The 17,788-nt window shown below is 35.9% G+C and overlaps 1 protein-coding gene across 2 annotated transcripts; it reads left to right on the forward strand.

The window, feature by feature from the left end:
* Positions 1-342: 342 nt before the first annotated feature.
* LOC135690330 (uncharacterized) lies at positions 343-17,733 on the forward strand. Of its 2 annotated transcripts, XM_089110452.1 has the most exons (15): positions 343-1,298; positions 3,912-4,012; positions 5,182-5,259; positions 8,193-8,336; positions 9,083-9,201; positions 10,256-10,361; positions 11,134-11,447; positions 11,796-11,987; positions 12,256-12,338; positions 13,069-13,102; positions 13,991-14,104; positions 14,900-15,028; positions 15,475-15,598; positions 16,981-17,055; positions 17,453-17,733. In XM_089110452.1, exons 2-15 carry the CDS (start codon positions 3,980-3,982, stop codon positions 17,546-17,548), a joined length of 1,641 nt encoding a protein of 546 aa, XP_088966578.1. In that variant the 5' UTR covers positions 343-1,298; positions 3,912-3,979; the 3' UTR covers positions 17,549-17,733. The 2 variants fall into 2 exon arrangements, with proteins under 2 accessions (XP_088966578.1, XP_065063923.2); XM_065207851.2 differs by lacking the exon at positions 343-1,298 and having other exon boundaries at positions 3,323-4,012.
* The last annotated feature ends 55 nt before the right edge of the window (positions 17,734-17,788 follow it).

Genomic DNA, 17,788 nt, shown 5'->3' on the forward strand with positions numbered 1-17,788 from the left:
TAGATAGTCTGCATTTAAGTGTCAAGGACGGGGGAGACGGTAGTACTCAAGAGTGTTTAGCATGATCTTTAAAATGCAGGTGTTTCTTCAGGAGCTGGAATATGATGCATCGTTTGGTGCCCCGAGATTGTTTCTTATGTTTAGCTTTAGCTGAAGTGAAACTCGTGCATTATAATTGGTATGTCTGTTTTCACCTTGATGCCACATTTATATTTCTTGTTTAAATATTATGATGAACTTTGTTATTTCACAATTTATCTCAATATCAATATTATTTAAATGAGAATTTACAAAACTTCCGCAACACAATTTATGTGCTTAAAAGTCACGATAGACGTGATTGCCTCTTTGAAACAACATTGGAAAGTACTCATTAGATAATATAGGAATGATATTGGATAATATTGGATAATAAAGGAATGAAATTGGAAAATATTTGATAATATTGGATAATATAGAAATGATGTTAGATAATATTGAATAATATTGGAGAATATAGGAATGATGTTGGATAATATTGAATAATAATGGACACTATAGGAACGGTATTGGGTAATATTGGATAAAATAGAGGTGTTGTAATATCTTAAATCTGCTGCTTCTATTTTCCGAATGTTACTTATCCAGTTATGTTTAAAGCCAATTGCTGCAGTGAGCCTTGATTAGGGAAAAGTGAAGCCACACACCATAAATTGGACATTATTTGAAGTCCTTATTCAACAATCATTTCAAAATTTATTGAATAAAACTAAACCTCTTTTCATCTATAAGCAAGTCACCCCTTCCAGAACCTGGCAAGAATTTTGAGACTAGATGTATTTTGAAATATTACAATTGAAAAATACGAGCAATTGTTCGTTAAAATTTTTGAAAATTGTTTTATTTCTCCAGCCGAAAGAGTATCTGGTGGGTACATTTTCCAAACTATCCATAAAATAATCTAATTAATCAAAAATAGTCACGACAGTCGCGTACACTTTATAGAATGATTTGCCCCTCGTATAAAAAGGTACTTCCCCACCACTCTACAAACACTCCTAATACTCTAATAAACTCTTCTATATTTCTTTGAGCATTATAATCAAATACAATTTTATTTACATTCAATTGCAAAATGTACCAAACTTCTAACGAATCGTTTCAACTTTGTATGTAATACCATAATTTTTAATAATTCTTCGTTATTTGATTCTCTGTTGCAGATGGCAAAATGGTGTTAAGAGCTTTTATTCTACTCTGCTATTTTCGCAATATGTGTCGATGAGGTTGTTGGGACCTTTTTCATTTGTGTTTTGCAGGTAATTTTGATGAATTTTCGCTAGAAGTGACGAAATTCACAATTTGTTAAACGGCTGTAAAAGGTGGCGTTTACACTAGATCCAGAAAGGAGGTTTTTCACTAAATCAGTTTAAAAGAATCTACAATGCCTGCTAAAGATCTTGGAACACTGACGTCTGTTTCCAAGGTCAAAATCAATCTCCCCCTCTCCCCTGCAGGACAATGTTTGTTTACTATCAAACGGGTTCGAATTTTAGAATTTTAGGAGGAACTTTCTTTTGCGCTTCTTTTGTGGTGTTTCTCTAGATTATCAACATTGTTTTAGAGGGAAGGGGCGGAAGTAGTAATTTTTCTTCGGGAAAAAAATTAAAAATATCAAATGCAACGCAAATTGCTGGGTGTTCCAAATACTTTTGACGGGCATTGTACACTAAGGTTGCATGCAATATACTTTCTTTAAAACTTTGTCCTGCCATCTTTTATGAAATAAAAGTAATGAAATGTTGAGATGAAACTTCGATGAAAGGAAAGAAATTAACGGAGAGACTCTTTCAATTTATTTGTGTTTCAAAAGCATTTGTGGACTTAGCTTCAGGCATTTATTTACATGGTAAGCGAGAAATTTCATAGAGCATTCCATTTTTGGGCCTTTTGCAAAGTGACCAGTGAAGCAACAGAAGAATATTATAGTCAAATATTGTACTGATAGGCATCCTCATTATTAAGCGAATAGCAGTAACAATTAAACACTATTAATGTTTTATAAGCAAAATAAAATTCTTATACAAGCGATACGTCAATGGAATTCTTGCGAAGGATATTATCGAGGAGATTTAGTTACACTATGTTAGTTCTACCATTTCATCTTGGTATTTTTGTTTATAAAAAATTGTAGCTATTAGGGGAGGCGCCAGCTATTAGGCTATGGGGGGAGGGGCAAACAAGCATTTTAAGACCACTCCCATTTTACCGCGAGAAAGCGCTTTTTCACCAACAAGAAACGCAAATTTTACCCAAAGGGGACGCTCCTGACCAACATTTGGTTACATAAAAGGCAGTTTCGAAATCATAGGATTTCATAAAGAAAAAAGGTTGCTAAAATATTACCCCTCCCCCAACATTTTCGCACCAAATTTAGACTAAATACAAAATTGATTGGGCGTGTTCCCCTGTCCTCCGTGGTACCCCTATTACTAGTTGTTTACATTCGTGGTACTACTACTACCGATCACAACAACATAGCATCCTAATTGATGAAATGGCTGACTTTGACACTAAAATGTTTAATCAGATTTACTGTACTGTTATTGTGTTCAAAATCGTTTGGGTCAGGAATCCCATATTGCAATCAATCAATTGTAAACAATCATTCGATCGCATTTTTCAATTAATCAGTCAATGAATCCCAAACAAAACAACAATAGCAAAACTGTGTGCTGATGTGAGTGCAAGAGGTTTTGACAACGTATGCAAAGAGAATTTGTTGATGTGGGTGTATTTTACCCTTTCCCTCCTAGTTATCGCTGCAAAACCTTAGCTGCAACCTTCAGGTCGATAGAGCTGGTGAAAAAGAGAAAATACAAGCAGGTTGTTATGAACCAAGAAAACGGAACTTCTACTCCTCTGATCTTATCATGTATCGGAACTAATTGCAGAAAAACATCATCAAAATTTCAGTGAAACCTCTGCCTGGATAAATAAAAAGAGTTTTTCTTTACTTAGAAATGCAGTAAGTTGCATTAGAGGTTCTAGATCCGGTCCCTATTGGTGAAATGGGTGACCTTGACATTAGAAACAATTTGTCTAGCATCGCTAATTAAAAACATTATGTTTGTAACATTATGTTAATACATTGTTTTAGTACTTTCTGTGTTTTTTTCATTTTGTAAACCGGCAGCCTATTGGTATATAAACAGTGCTGAAATTTGTCTTATCGTATCCCATTCGAGGTTGAAAACAAGATAAACAATAATAGCAAATTATAAAGGTGAAATTATCAAAATAGAAAGCTCTTTCCAAAATACTTTAAATTATAAACAAATCAATCGCTCGTGACTATAATTCTCAAAATAATTGAAACAACGGATAAAAATGGTTCCAAAAAATTATGCATGTTTTGTTACAAACAACTACCGTCGAAGAATCACAAACATTTCAAAGAATGGATTTCCCTTCAGGTTTTAGCTTTTATTGTTGTTTGCATCCGGCTAGAGAAGTGCAAATCTGTCGAATTCGTTACGCGACTTTCGAATTTTCCCCGAAGTACGCCGACGTAGTCACACCAGACTGTTGATACAAAGGACATGTATTCATAGAAATAAAGGACAAAAAACTCAACAATCGTTGCTTTGTTATTTTACATACATTTGTGAAACGCATTCTTGGTTACTCGACGGCTAAATTGCTCATCATGTATAACTTTACCTCGACGACGTACTCTTCGGCATCGCAAAATTCGACGGAAATCGCGAAAATGATTAGACAAGGCTTCCTCGGTGCCGAAACACCCACATATGAAGGGCAAAAAATTGCAAAAAGGACAAATGCGAACGCCTCTGTTATACGTGATGTTGACGACTGGAAAATTACTTATTACCGGAGAGCTGGGCATAAGTCTCAAGGTTTCTTTTCAGCTCTCGCTCAACCGTATGAAGAACTTGGAGAAACAGAACTGAATACAAAGTCGTTGGTTGTTAACGCTATGAAGGATATTGGTGGCATTTTTGAGCCCGAGGTAAGCAAAAGACGAAACGTCAATAACATACCCAATAACAAAACCCCCCTTGCCCCCATTTTCCGTCTTCATCTTCTTTTCACAATTCCCCATCTCTCTATCCCAGCCTCCTTTACCACTTTTTTGTTCGAGTAGTCTATAGTCCGCTGGGCCTACTAAACACGATAAAACTCTGAAAATTTGAAAGAAACTTTTTGATTAAGCAGTGGAAAAGCTCAGAATGTAAATGTATGTCCCACAGTTATTTAAATCTCGTTGATTAATACGTTTTGTGTACATTCTAAATTCACTCGATTCAGATCAGTTAACTTTCTATTATTCTATCTTTAGCTATTCAAATATCAAACTAAAATGATTAAGTAGCAGCAGCAACGACTCACCTTTCAACTCTACCCTTCTGTGAAGGGCAGTCAGGCTCGAGCGGTATAGAAAACTACAAGTTTCACATCAACATTTTCATTAAATCAATAATAAACATGACTCCAGTAAGACATGGAACACAAGTTAAAATTCTAATTACAAACTACTGTTCAAATAAAAAGCTACGCGGAAACACGTCAAAGGCTTAACCAATAATATTTAAGAAAAACAGGAAAGTGACTAACATGATATATAAACTTTAGCGACGATACAATGTAAGAAAAACAACCAAGTCATGTACTAAAAGTAGATACCGAGAAGGAATGAAAACGAGGGTAAGACGTAGGTAGAGCTGAAACGATGTTATCAAAGTTAGTCATTAAACTGATTCGGAAAGAGCGGCTAAACTAAAATAAGCAAACTTTTGATGACGAAAGAATAAAAAGATATATCTAAATGAATGGAGAAAAGGGGGGGGGGGGGGTATCGTGACATATCCATCTATATCATGCACTCCTTTCTTCGTGCTCCTTAATTTCCTTCTCCCCCTGCCACCTACGTGTGGCAGGGAGGAACTCCGTGTGGTTATTAGGCAACGTTATGAAGACCGCTAATCAAAATAATCAGAATGGTGACTAAAAATCCAATAGGCTTTATGAATAAATTGTTTCTATGACTTATTAACCTTATTTCGTCTTAAGGTCCTGCGAACAATTTATTGACGTTTTTTTTCTTTGTTGATTTTGAAATAAATGCCCCTCTTATCACCGCCTTTCCCTCTTTAACATTTCTTCTCCAATTTTTGCTAGAAAAAACTTTTGTTCAGACCTCAGAAGATGAAACCCGATAACTTGCAAGAAAAGAACGATTCGAAGATCCCAAAAGTGGTAAGAAATAGAAAAATACCTATCTCATTTGCCACTTTAATTCATAGAAATAGCCAAGAAGACTTTTATGATCATGCGCAAAGAAGGCAATCATGCTTTATTTTCATAGCTCGTAGGTTCTTGGTTTTGTATAATTATATGTTTCGTTATTGTAAAAAATTCCGGTATTTAAGAGGCGGCGCAGTTATGAATATACACTCTTTTTCATAAGAACCATTTCAAATGAACACGAGCCTCAAAATTGGTCAAAAATTGAGAACAAGCTGTGGCTGAGCTACTGTAAATTGTGATTATTAACAAGGTTGCAAACCTCCATTAAATGGCTATTTACAATGAAATGAGCTAATCCAAGCCAACTGTTAAAACTACTACATCAAATAAATACATACGAGATTAAATACATAAAATTTTATGTACATAATAATCCATTAACAACAGAATTTAGAGGGTAGTACTATAAAAATCTGAGCTATTTAAAACGAAAGAATTACAAAAAACCAAGCTGTGGCACGAACGTCCTACATATTTTGCATGTACAGTCGGTTCCATTCCAGCTTTAATTTCTTTCTTATACTCATTAAGATATTGAGCATTCCTTATGTGCTGAGGTAAAGAGAGCCAAAGACGCTGCCCTCTATATTTGATAGTTTCGGTTCCATAAATGGTTGTTCTTACCCTTGGTACCATAAATTCATTATTATTTCTCAAATTATAAACAGCATGACGCTCGCAGAAAATCTCCCTCATAAAAGGAGGGTTGGTATTTCCCTTTGTTTTAAACATTTCAATCATAAGATTTCGCAGGTGCTTTACATGAATATTTACCAAGTCATCATTTTCTAGCAGAGTGTTGAAGCTAGAATCACCGTCTTGTATGCAATTCTCAGAGCTCTTTCGTGTATTCTATTAATCCTACTATTCAAGTGCCACTGTGGAACATCCAGACCAGCGGACAGTATTCATATTGGCTAATTACCAAAGCTCTCATTAAGATTTTAAGTTTATCAGCGTCCATGTATCCAGATATACGAGCGAGGGCGGTGAGTTTGCTACCAGCCTTCTTACATAACTTACTGATATGCGTCTCAAAACTGAGTTTTTTGTCTATCACAACACCTAGTAGCTTTTCCTCTTCCGAGTTTTCTATGATAGAATCTCCTAAATTTACTTTGACCTGCTGATTAGAACTTCTGCCAAGAATAAGTAAATGACATTTGTTTGTATTCAACTTCATAAAGTTATCAGCGAACTATTGGATAGTTATACTTCAGTCATTCTCTAGCCTTGCAAGTACATTATTAAGATTTTTATCGCACGCATATAAAGTTGTATCATCCGCGTAATTGCAGATATCCGTATCCATTAAGGAGAGAAGTAAGTCATTTATGTAGATGTTGAAGAGGAGGGGACCAAGAAATGATCCTTGCGGAACACCAAGGAACAGTTGTTTGTAGGTACTGAATGATCCATTAATCTCAACTCTCTGATGCCAATTTTCCAAGAAGCTGTTAACAAGACACAGTGCTTAATGGCTGAGTCCGTAAGCATCTAGTTTTGCTATAAGGAGGTCATGTTTAATACAATCGAAGGCTTTCGAGAGGTCCATTAGGATTGCGCCAACATTTTTTCCCCTGTCTAAGCTTGTTTTCCATTTTTGAAGCATCCGAACTAATGTGTGCTGCGCATTGTACCCTTCACGAAAACCGCATAAAAGTGACGATAAATAAGATTGCATATAATCAATAATCTGTTTATCCAAGTCTCTCAAAAACCTTTGAAACAGTTGGTAATATACTCATCGGTCTGTAATTTTTCTTACTGGTTTTCTCCTCCGATTTGTGAAGGGAAGTGACAACTGCTAGTTTAAATAGGTCCGGAAAGACACCATTTTGAATGCAGTTATTGAAATAAGCTTCAACGATTCGGAGCAAATGTCAGAGCTGTTTTTCAGTACTCTCGTGGGTATATTTCCAAAGGTTGTTGCCTTTTTAGGATTAAGCCCCTCAATTTCAGAGTGCATCTGTTCCAAAGTAACCTCTTGGAATTTAAAGTAGCCGTTAATTAAAGTAGCTGTTCAGACCTAATGAGTCAGTAATCGATATAAAATAATCGTTCATGGTTTCTGCAACTTCCTTATCATTGGAAATCATCGTATTATTATCGATAAGGGGAAAATTTGAGTTCGATCGACTTTTATCGGAAAGGACAGGTTTTACAGTTTTCCAAAATTTCTTGCTGTCAGTAATATCAGAAGTATTCAAATTTTTATAGAGATTTCATTTTTCCTTTCTAAATAATATGACACACAAATTACACTGTCGACGAAACGCTTCCCAATGTTCAGCTGTGCGGCTTTTATTATATCTATTTTTAAACCTAGAACGCAGCATAGTAGCTTTACGATGAACTCGATTCATGAAGGGACCATCATTGGCCCTTGCGCATTTTTTCTTCATCGGTGCATGCTTATCAAGCACTTTCTCAAAGAAATTTTTTCTAGTTGTTGGGAGTGATAGCGTAATCAAATACAAAAGTTTTCATTTGCTTTTATCTTCAAGTGTCTGTTATCTTTTACTTTGTTTCATTATTCATTATTTGCAATTTTGAAATTATTTCAAAAATATTCGGTGGCTTACTTTGACACTCAATAACTCGAAAGCTGTGTTGAATATTAAAAAACTGATAATGTCTTAAGTATTTATGCTCGATATGGTTTCATTTGAGGTCAAGTTAATTTTACCTGTCAGTTCACCTTTACATGATGTCATTGCAATAAGCTATAGTGCGAACGGGTTCTTTGCAAGAACGTGGGTTCACCAAGAAATACATATATATAATATATATATAATGTTTTTATAAAAGAGCTCAATTATAATCCTTTGAAGTGAATTTTTTGAAAATATTTGTTGAGCTAGCTTTCATTTGTGTTATAGAAGCACAAGGAGAAGCAAAATGATAATGAATCAATTGACAGTGGATTTGAGACAGTGAGGGAGCTTTTAAATGATGCTGAGGTAAAAATAGCCTACCTAAAGGCTGGAAAACCGCTGATTGATTGTCTTGGGGATACCTCAAAGGTGAGACAACTCGCTTTATTATCGAGAGCTGTCATTTTCTGAGAAGAACATTATATGAGGGAGCTGCTAAAAGATGTTGGAGAGATGAATAAGGAAATGCGACGATTAGATTATGTTGGTGGTCGACGAAAATTTTAGTTTGTAATTTGCAGCAACCTTAGACTACCCAGCACACTGAGCCCTCGCAAGCAAACCCAAGAATACCCGAGCGAACTCCAGACTACCCGAGCCAACAAAAGCCTACGCGAGACTACCCGAGCCTATGCGAGTATGCTCGAACATACTTTGATGGTGATTTTAGACTTGAAAATTATAAGTATGTAATTTGATATTTTGACCAAGATTATTAAAGTCTGGTACTAGAGCCAGTGTAAGCCAGTGTAAAATGCATTTTGTTTTGTAACAAGTCGGAATTGTCTTGTAAAAACTAATCACCTATTCATTATGTAGCTGTCTTTCCAAATCCAGAAATGTTGTTAACCTTTCTCCAGACAAAAGCATCCCAGAAGGCAAACCTTCCTCACAAAAAATTGAAAGTGGGCGTGGCTTGGGTGTGTCATATGAGCTTCTATTGTTTTTCGTGGATCTTCCTTCGGTCAGTGGCCGTGCGACCGTAACGTTTTCCTGACTCTGCTGTCATTATCATCCACTTTTGACTGAATGACAATCAGTGTTAGGTTTCGATTACTTGCCTTGCCCCTTTTACTGTAGTTTCTACTTATTTCTCTGTTCTGTTATTCTTTAAGATAGCCATAGAAAGAAGACAAAGCAACGGAAATCAGAAAAGAGGCAAATTAATAATGGAGACACCAAATCATTTGATTCAAAAGGACAGTATCTCAGAATCCGGTTCTAGAAGTAGAGGGTTAGTTTTTCATCTTTTTGTTGGAACAGAGATTTGTATTTGTTGCTACCTAGCATTCGAATGCAGTTTCAGGACACTGTGAAGGTTTGCTTATCGAGCAGCGTCTTTTCTCTCGATGTGACCACACCTCGTGATTCCTATACCTATACATAGAGAGATCTGGAAGGTTCCCTCACTCTAGGTGAATGTTTGGTCATACAAGTACTCGAGCCCCAGAACCTTTACCTGATGGAACAGAAATGTACTTTATACCGCTACATAAACAGCTAGATACGAAAATGGTTAATACATTTGCAAAATTTTTTGCATCACAGTTTGTTTATCAGAACTGAGTTCGCTCAAAAGTCAAAAAAGCATTCAAGTAAAGTTCAAATTTTAAGATATCATGAAATCAATTTTTCAAAGTTCCACGAAATCACATCATGAAATCCATGATATCATGAAATCAATTCGAAGAAAACATTAAATCGATTTTTAAAGGCTTTCATTATTAGCCCTATGACCTGATACAACACTGATATTCCTCAAAATGCACAAAATCAGCTACAGCTGTTACGAAATGGCTGTAATACTTTGGATTAACACTCTTCACTAACAGAATTAAATTTCTATTCAGTTATATCCCGTTTAGCAGTAAGTATATCAATCATGCCCCTTGACTTGAATTATTTACAGAATGTGCCCTGTGTTTAACAGTATGAAAATTACCTCTCTGTGACGCCATCATAAAGCAACTGTATTCGTCACTTTTCAGTATTTGCTTGTTTGCACTGCCCGTTATTCATATCAAATACCAGCAAAAAAGAGACGAAAAAGCAAATCTTCTCTTGAATCCTGCCTTACTATAGTCCATGAATTCAAAATCATTTTATGTGTTGTCAAAGTATGGATCCAGTCATATAAATTTTTTTTAGTTGGCGCACTGAAATTACACTGTGTTGGGATCTCCTAGCTTACTGAAATACGCTTCCCACCTCAAACCACTTGTTTAAACGCTTCTAGTATGTGTCGTATATTCTTTTGAATTTGGTATGAAACGCTTTTACATTCGCAGAGAGCCAGACAGCAAAGCAAGGAAGCATTTTTTAGCAAAACTAAGGTGCTTGAGGACAATTTTCTGCTGTGTTTTGAACATGAAAAACAGAGACCTTCGAAATAAGGTAAAAAATGGGAACTCATATCATTAACCTGTTCTGTAGTATTTAAAAAAATCAATAAAAGTATTAATAAGATATTCACATTTCAGAAAAAACTTAATATGTTTCTTTCTTTGTATAAAATACTAAAAAAACATGATATCATATGATTTTTAACATAGATTTGATTTTCAAGTCAGATCATGAAATATTCAGCTATCTTGTTCTTGTTCTAGTCAAACACGCAGTTACAAGAAAACCCCCTATTCTTGAAGAAAATGTTACTAAAGCGTGGGTCGTTTGAGTCGTTTGAGTCGTTTGTCGGTTTCCACTTGCAAAAATCATTCATGCGTGGGTATTTTGGGTCGCGGAGATAGAATCTTTACGACAACTGTCGTTTGAGTCTTTCGGGTCTTTTGGGTTGTTGGCAGGTATGTTTCCACTAAATCTTTTCAGTCGTTTGGGTATTTTCCAACGACCCAAACGACCCAAACGACCAAGTGGGAACCAGGCAGATTGTGCAAGGAAGAGAACGTAAAATTCCTGAACTTAAATATTGAGAATATATACGTCTTCTAAGTGACATAGCTAGAGTGCCACGCCTTTTCACATAGCAACTGAAAACAAAACCTAATCTGCATTTGCAGGTTTTGGCTTCCATTAAATCTCAATTTGACTAGCATTTTCTGAAATAAGCTCTTGAAATTAATGCAGATTCTCCTGCTAAGCATCCGTGCTTTATGGTATTTCTTCGATTTTGGCATTTCCTGAAATTGTTATCTTATTTGAACATTAGAACCCGCTGATGAGAGAAACATTGCAGTTTCTCAAACGAGAGGTTGGTATTGATCTACTGCAGCCTCAACCGGCGTCAATCCGTATGCCACGCCTGTCTGCCGTGCCAGCAGTGATTCTCCCCAACCATCGTAGCCTAAAACTGCAGAATGTGTCTTCATGTGAAACTGGCTCGCTAGGCCCTCCATCACTGGTGTTGGGAAGGGCGCCGACAGTTGTTCCTTCTACTGACGATTGCGAATCATCGACAAGTAGATACCGGCTAAACACTGCAGACACTGGAATAAAGACCGGACAACCTTTGACAAGAACCGGGTACGTTACGTTTTATGGAAGCATCTGGTCTCTGCGTTATACCGGAATTGAGTGAATTTTGATATGTATTTAGAATAGAAAGATAGATATATGAATCATGAGAGGGGTGATAGAACGTGCAGGCTAGGATTTCTGTGTCGAAGAACGTTGGTGATGAATTAGACATTGCATTTAAATAAAAGAGTTTGAAAATTTTTTGCTGTCTTTGGGAAAAGCTTTGCACAAAATAAATGGAAAGGCTGAAAATCCAAAGTTATGGGTTTTATGACATTCATCCAGCCAGTTTTAAATTGCAATGTCTAACATTGAACAACATTTTTCAGATAAAAACATTCGTTTTTTCTGCAGGATAAAGATTTCACCCTCAAAATTAGCGGCATTGAATCATGGCGTCCGATCCGAGGGTTTGGACAGCGTACTCTCTCCACAAGCTGAACAAATGAAAATGAACGAAAGTCTCCCCACTGACCAGCTGAGCCTCGGCAAGGGTGGGAAGTTCAGCTCATTCTTGGCAAGTTTTCGAACAGCTTTGAAGCCTCGGTAAATCATTTAATATCTGTGAATTTTTCATTCATTATTGTTTCGATTAAATTTAGGCAATAAAGTTTAGACTATGATAATTAATGTTAGCGACTTTTTAAATATCTTCATCCCTGTTTCTGCTTGTCTGAATGTTCTTAGTTATCTTCCAAATATCTTTAAACGTTGAAATAACGAGAAATCAAAGGTCTAAAAAGCTGTTTAATTGTAAAGTCAATAATTTCTTATAAGAGATGCTAGCAATAATGCTTTTTTGAAAACTTTGTAGAAGAGGCGCTATTTACCAAAACAAGGGTAATTACGACCTGCCTCTATGGCAGAGAGTTATTCAAGAAGAAGCCCGAAGAGAAGGTACGATATATTTTTAAATAAATTTCTAAGTATTTTCCAAAACCTTATATTTCCTTTCTTCACCACAGATGATGGCTTGATGGCCCTTGTTGGGCCAGGAAATACGTAGTAGCTTTAATGCCTAGGGCTAATCGTTTAAGAAGCAATAGATTGAGCATTATGCTTTGGAAAAAATTCAGCATGGAGAAAGAATAAAGAGTGGCTGTAAACATGCTCTGAATGTTTTCTGGCTAATGCTACGAGTGGTAACATATCTATGATAGCTTGAACACGTAGTAGTGTTATTTATGACTGAAATTTAACCTTTCTTGTTTTATGCTTGCAATTTTCACACTGCGTTGGCGCAGCGACCCAACAAACTCAAAATACACCCCTTTTCTCTAATGATTATTCTTTTAAGACTGCAAGTGTATGGACAAAATGTTAACGAAAGCTCATGAGAGGCCGTTCATTCTCCAAGAAAGTGTACGAGTTTTCCATCAGCAAAAAAGGAATTCTAAGAATTTTCAAGTAAAATAATCATATTTCAATTCAAAGTGTAAGAGGATTTCATAGAATGATTTCCTTGCTCGCTATCTTGTAGGCTCAAATATAGTATGTTTTCATGAATCCATCTATCAAGAAATTACAGATGTACTACTATGCTGACTTGTTTATCAAAATTTATCATAATCCTAATCTGTCAGTAAAATTTTCACTCCAATATTGTAATGTATTCTAATGTTTTCAGAAACAAAACACAGCCGTAAAGCAAAGGAATTGAAGTGAGTTACCGTAAAAAATATACACTTTGTAATTGTTTTTCCCATTATTTTTTATTTATTTCATGATAACATATAATTCAGCACATATGGATATCTAAAATGATTCGTATTCCATCTATAAAATGCTCTATGAGTCACATTTGTCGATGGAAAAAACTTCAAGATTTTTGCAATACACAGTTGAAAGGTAAAGTACAGGCTTAAGAATTTGCAGGTTCAGTGAAGCATAATGTCCAAAAATTCTTTGGAGAAGAAGATACCTTAAGATTTTCTTTAGCCGTTTCTTAGACATGGGGGCTTATATTTTTCTTTTGCCTCTATTTTTAACATTTACTTTCCTTCTATTCTCTAAAGTTTAATTTCTCTTGAAGTGAAAGACAGAACTGTTTTTGTAATATAAAGTTTGTCATTGACATAAATATATAAATATACTTATAGTAAATAGTACATCAGCCTTGGCCTAATGATGTCAATTTGTTCGAGCCAACGAGAAAGTGCATCATATGCACATTCGGGCGAAGGCTTGAAGACAAAATTTACATCTCTTGCCCTTCAAATCATTTAATCAAACCATTATATATCATAGTTGCATCATATAAACCAGAGTTTTATTCTCAAACTTCTCATGAGAACTCATTTCTCTAAATTTTCCTTGCCTATTGGTTCAAGACTTGCTTATTCCCATAAGAGCCGAAAATGTTCCTACACAGAATAGATTACATGATGTGAAATGACGTCATCGATTATAACTGCGCATGTGCATATGATGCAGAGTTTTGAAAGCCACCGGACCTGCGAACAAATATAAGTTCGTCGCCCAAACAATAGCGTCGTGCAGTATCAGGTCTTCCTTTTAAAGACTGGCTCTTTTCTGCATCTTTTCTAAAGGAATAAACAGCCTGAAGATGTGGAGAACATACTGAAACAAACAAAAAAGGCCTTTGTCAGCATGAAGAGCAGACACGCTAAAAAGCTGCAGAAAGAGTTGCACACAAGAGTTGGGTATGAAATGATTAATTTTTCCATGTTGTTAAGATCTAGTTATTATGGAGACCGTCTTCATAAAATGGTAACGCTAAATTTGGGAAGACTCTCATAACAAACGGTAGAAGATAAGGCTTGAAATAATGAAAGGGAATTCTAGAGAAAGAACATAAAACAACCCAAGAAGCTAGATCTATAAAGATAGCAGCTAGATCTATAAAGATATGCCTGTACACTTTGCATAGCAGTTTTTGCCCAAAACGAAGTGGCAGTTCAGAGGATACTCTTTAAGATACTGCTCATGGTTGCTAGGGTAACGAAAATGGTAAACAGAATGATGATAGAAAGAAGAACGGAAGGAAACTAGAAAAAGTTATACTAAAACAGCTGTACCGCTATTGTGCATCTCTTTATCACTATTGCAAAGCCATGCTTATCTTGTTCTAAGTAGCTACCAAAGGTACTTCTAGGACACCGAGAAGCTATGCTTATCTACCGTATCTTCGTCCTTCCTCTGTGACCATACCTTGGGGTTTCTATGCCTGGAATTCTCTGGAGAGCTCTCGTTGATCTAAGTGAAAGTTTGGTCATGACTGCTTGGGTAGCCTTGGCAGTATCTATCGTGTTCTCACAATGGTATTCGCCTATTTCTGTCCAAATCTGGGCATTTGTTTTCTCAATTCACATTAATGATTGATTTCTTATACTATGAGGATATCTGAATGTCTAGGAATATTTGTTGTTTTCAAAGCCATTTTGAAATTTGTACCATTGAAAGCTTCATTTATCGTTCTTATTCATTCATGTTATCAGATACTTAAGACAGCGATTCAACTGCTTGGAGGTTTCAATATTTCATGAAGAAGACTTGAAAAACATGCGACTCAAAGTAAGGGAGTTGCAACGCCGCGAAAGTCTTGACAACGCATGTCCGACGGGATGGTGAATACATTCATGATTCTTTTGCTTTATAATTCTTCTTAACACCCATAACATATTCAGATTGTATTCTCATTCAAATCCTCTCCTCATCATGACCATACATCTTAAAATTATTCGACAGCTACTCAAGTGGCTTAAACCATCTGTCAATCAAAATTGGCCAATCAATTTGCGTAATTCCCCTCACACGTTTATTGATTGGCCAAAAGTTGATTGACGGTTGACGTAAGTATCTGCCGAATGCCTTATATGGTGATGCATTTCGTGGGAACCATGATTGTCAAAATTGATTTATGATGATTGATTGATTGATTGATTATGATGCTGATTGTGCCTATGATTGTCCCATCCCTACTGCATGTAATACTACATTTCTGAGAAGTTAAACCAATGTTTTAGCTGGTATGCCTTGCTTTGAATAAAGAGTAAATTGCCTTTTGGTATAGGTACGAGCTATTGTGCAATGAACAAAGCTCTTTGAAGCTGGACAATGACAACGAAGTTTCATCAGAAGTGAAAAGTCTATTGCAGTTTACTCGAATGGAGCTTTCAACTATTGTACACCTCAGAGTAAGTGGTACTCAGATAAAATTTCGTGTTTTGTAAGCCCTTTTCGGAAGCGAAGTGACGAAATAATCTATATTTGAACTATTGTTCAAGCGCTCAAACAATGGGTTCTATCGACACGCATAGCTGAGAACAATAAAATTTGATACCAAAAATAGATCATGAATCGATTCGAAGTCACTTCGCCCCTGAAAAGGACATGCAAAACCATACACAACACGGAAGTTCGTGAAGGAAAGTAGCTAGAAACCGTACTAAAACATGACAAAAATGTAAGAGCAACAGCTTATTCGCCTCGTTAAAGCTTGCTCTTGTCAAAGGTGGTCTTGTTTTTGACAGCAGAGCCCGTTCTACTCTACGGAGAATCGGGATGCGAAAAGTGACGTAAATCGAGGGGTTTTAGTTAGGCTATCTTAGTTTTCTTATTTTATCTTGGTGGTACAAAGCTTTTTCATTTTGAGCTTTTTTTAGAAAGATCACAGAGAACAAACACAATGTCTGCTAACCTAGATAGAATAGATTTGAAAGTTAATAATCTTTTTTCCAAGATGACCTTTTTTATGCAGTTCGTTGCTGTTTGTTCTCAGGCCCTAGCGGTGCTCCTAACTTTCTACATTTGATCGCCATTTCGTCGCAAGCATTCCATTGGAGTCCGTCGAGCAGCTTGCTACAGAGACTTTTTCTTTATTTACTTAACTGACCTTTTAGCCTATTTTTTCATAAATCTAGTGAAAAATCGTATCTTCTCACTATTGGATACCACTTACATGCTAGGGAGTATCGTAGCTCAAATTCAAATCTTAAAAGAAAATTTAAAATCACAATTCAAAAGACTTGGAAGAAAACTTTTATCATTCAATGATTTGTTCCTTTGGTATGCCTCTATTAAGATCATGTAGTATTCTAACACTCGAAAGAAGGGCCACTATTCGAAGTTACAGAAGCCAAAGCAAAAATTCGAAACAAGAAAGGCAAATCTGCTTTGTTATGATAAAAGAAGCTTCCCCTCTCACTGATTTACCACCAGTATCTAAAATGTCTACAACAATCTCCTGGAACTTTTAATGTCAGGTTTGCTGTTATGACCCGGTTTGAGTGCAAATCAATCGACTTGGAAACAAGGTAATATGCACACAAAAGACGACATATTTTTCCAACGCAAACCTTCGTAAAATCGAAACTCTTTGCAACTGCTTACGTAATTTGAGCTATCTCTGACTAAGAACTAAAAAAGAGTGTCCTCTTCCAGGGAGTAAATCGGTTCTTGTAAGATATAGGTTTCTGTATTAAAAGGGAGGTCTTCGGAGAGGTCCTTATACTATCATCTATTCTAGTGTATCATAATTTAGCAAATTTTTACCAATCAATTTCTATTTCCTTTTCAGGCAAAACTGTGTTTACTTGTCATGTCTCTTCCTGTGTATGAATTGTGCAGATTGTCAATGCAAGAAGCTCTTAAGGTTTTTATTGCTTCATTTCAATTTTCCTTTCCTTTCATAACATTTCGAGTAGGCCTACAAAGTTTCCAATGCGTTAGGTGAATCAGATAAATTCAAACTTCATATGGCTTGCTAGAACTTGTCGTTAGGCTAGCGATACAACCAAATCAAGTTATATAATTGTTCTTTGTCAACGGCAAAACTCTGCTGTGTTTTTACAACAATAACAAAATTTTGTAGCGAGAGACATATATCGCAATCGCTGGCAGTATTAGTTATAGTGCAGCTATGGGCTATATGCAGTTGCCTCGTTCTTCAAAGGGAACATTTGCCTCGTTTTAATAAGGTTTTCGTCGTATATTTTCATATTTCATAAGGCCTATGTTCATTACTTTGTACTGCAATCGTTCACTTGTAGTTCTTTCTTTCATCGATAATGGAAGTTTCAGAGCATGCTCTCGAAGATTGGATGCTTAGCAGAAAATTAATTACAAGCAATGTTTTGATGGAGTGAGAACACATTCGAATAGTAACATTGTTATACTCATTTTGGACTGTTATTAAAGCAAATATAATCATCAATCTACAGTGAAATGTAAAAATTATACGTATTAAATGAAAATTACCATTATTGCATATTTGAGTATATCCAGCGAATGATACATTACCATTCGAAATCAGATTAAGCGCATCTATGAAGTCGTCTTCTTAGAGAAACGCAAGTATAAGTTACTTATATTGATGGAAGGTCAGC

The sequence above is a fragment of the Rhopilema esculentum genome, chromosome 10 (genome assembly GCF_057945365.1).
Source record: "Rhopilema esculentum isolate cy_ngs chromosome 10, ASM5794536v1, whole genome shotgun sequence".
NCBI lineage: Eukaryota > Metazoa > Cnidaria > Scyphozoa > Rhizostomeae > Rhizostomatidae > Rhopilema > Rhopilema esculentum.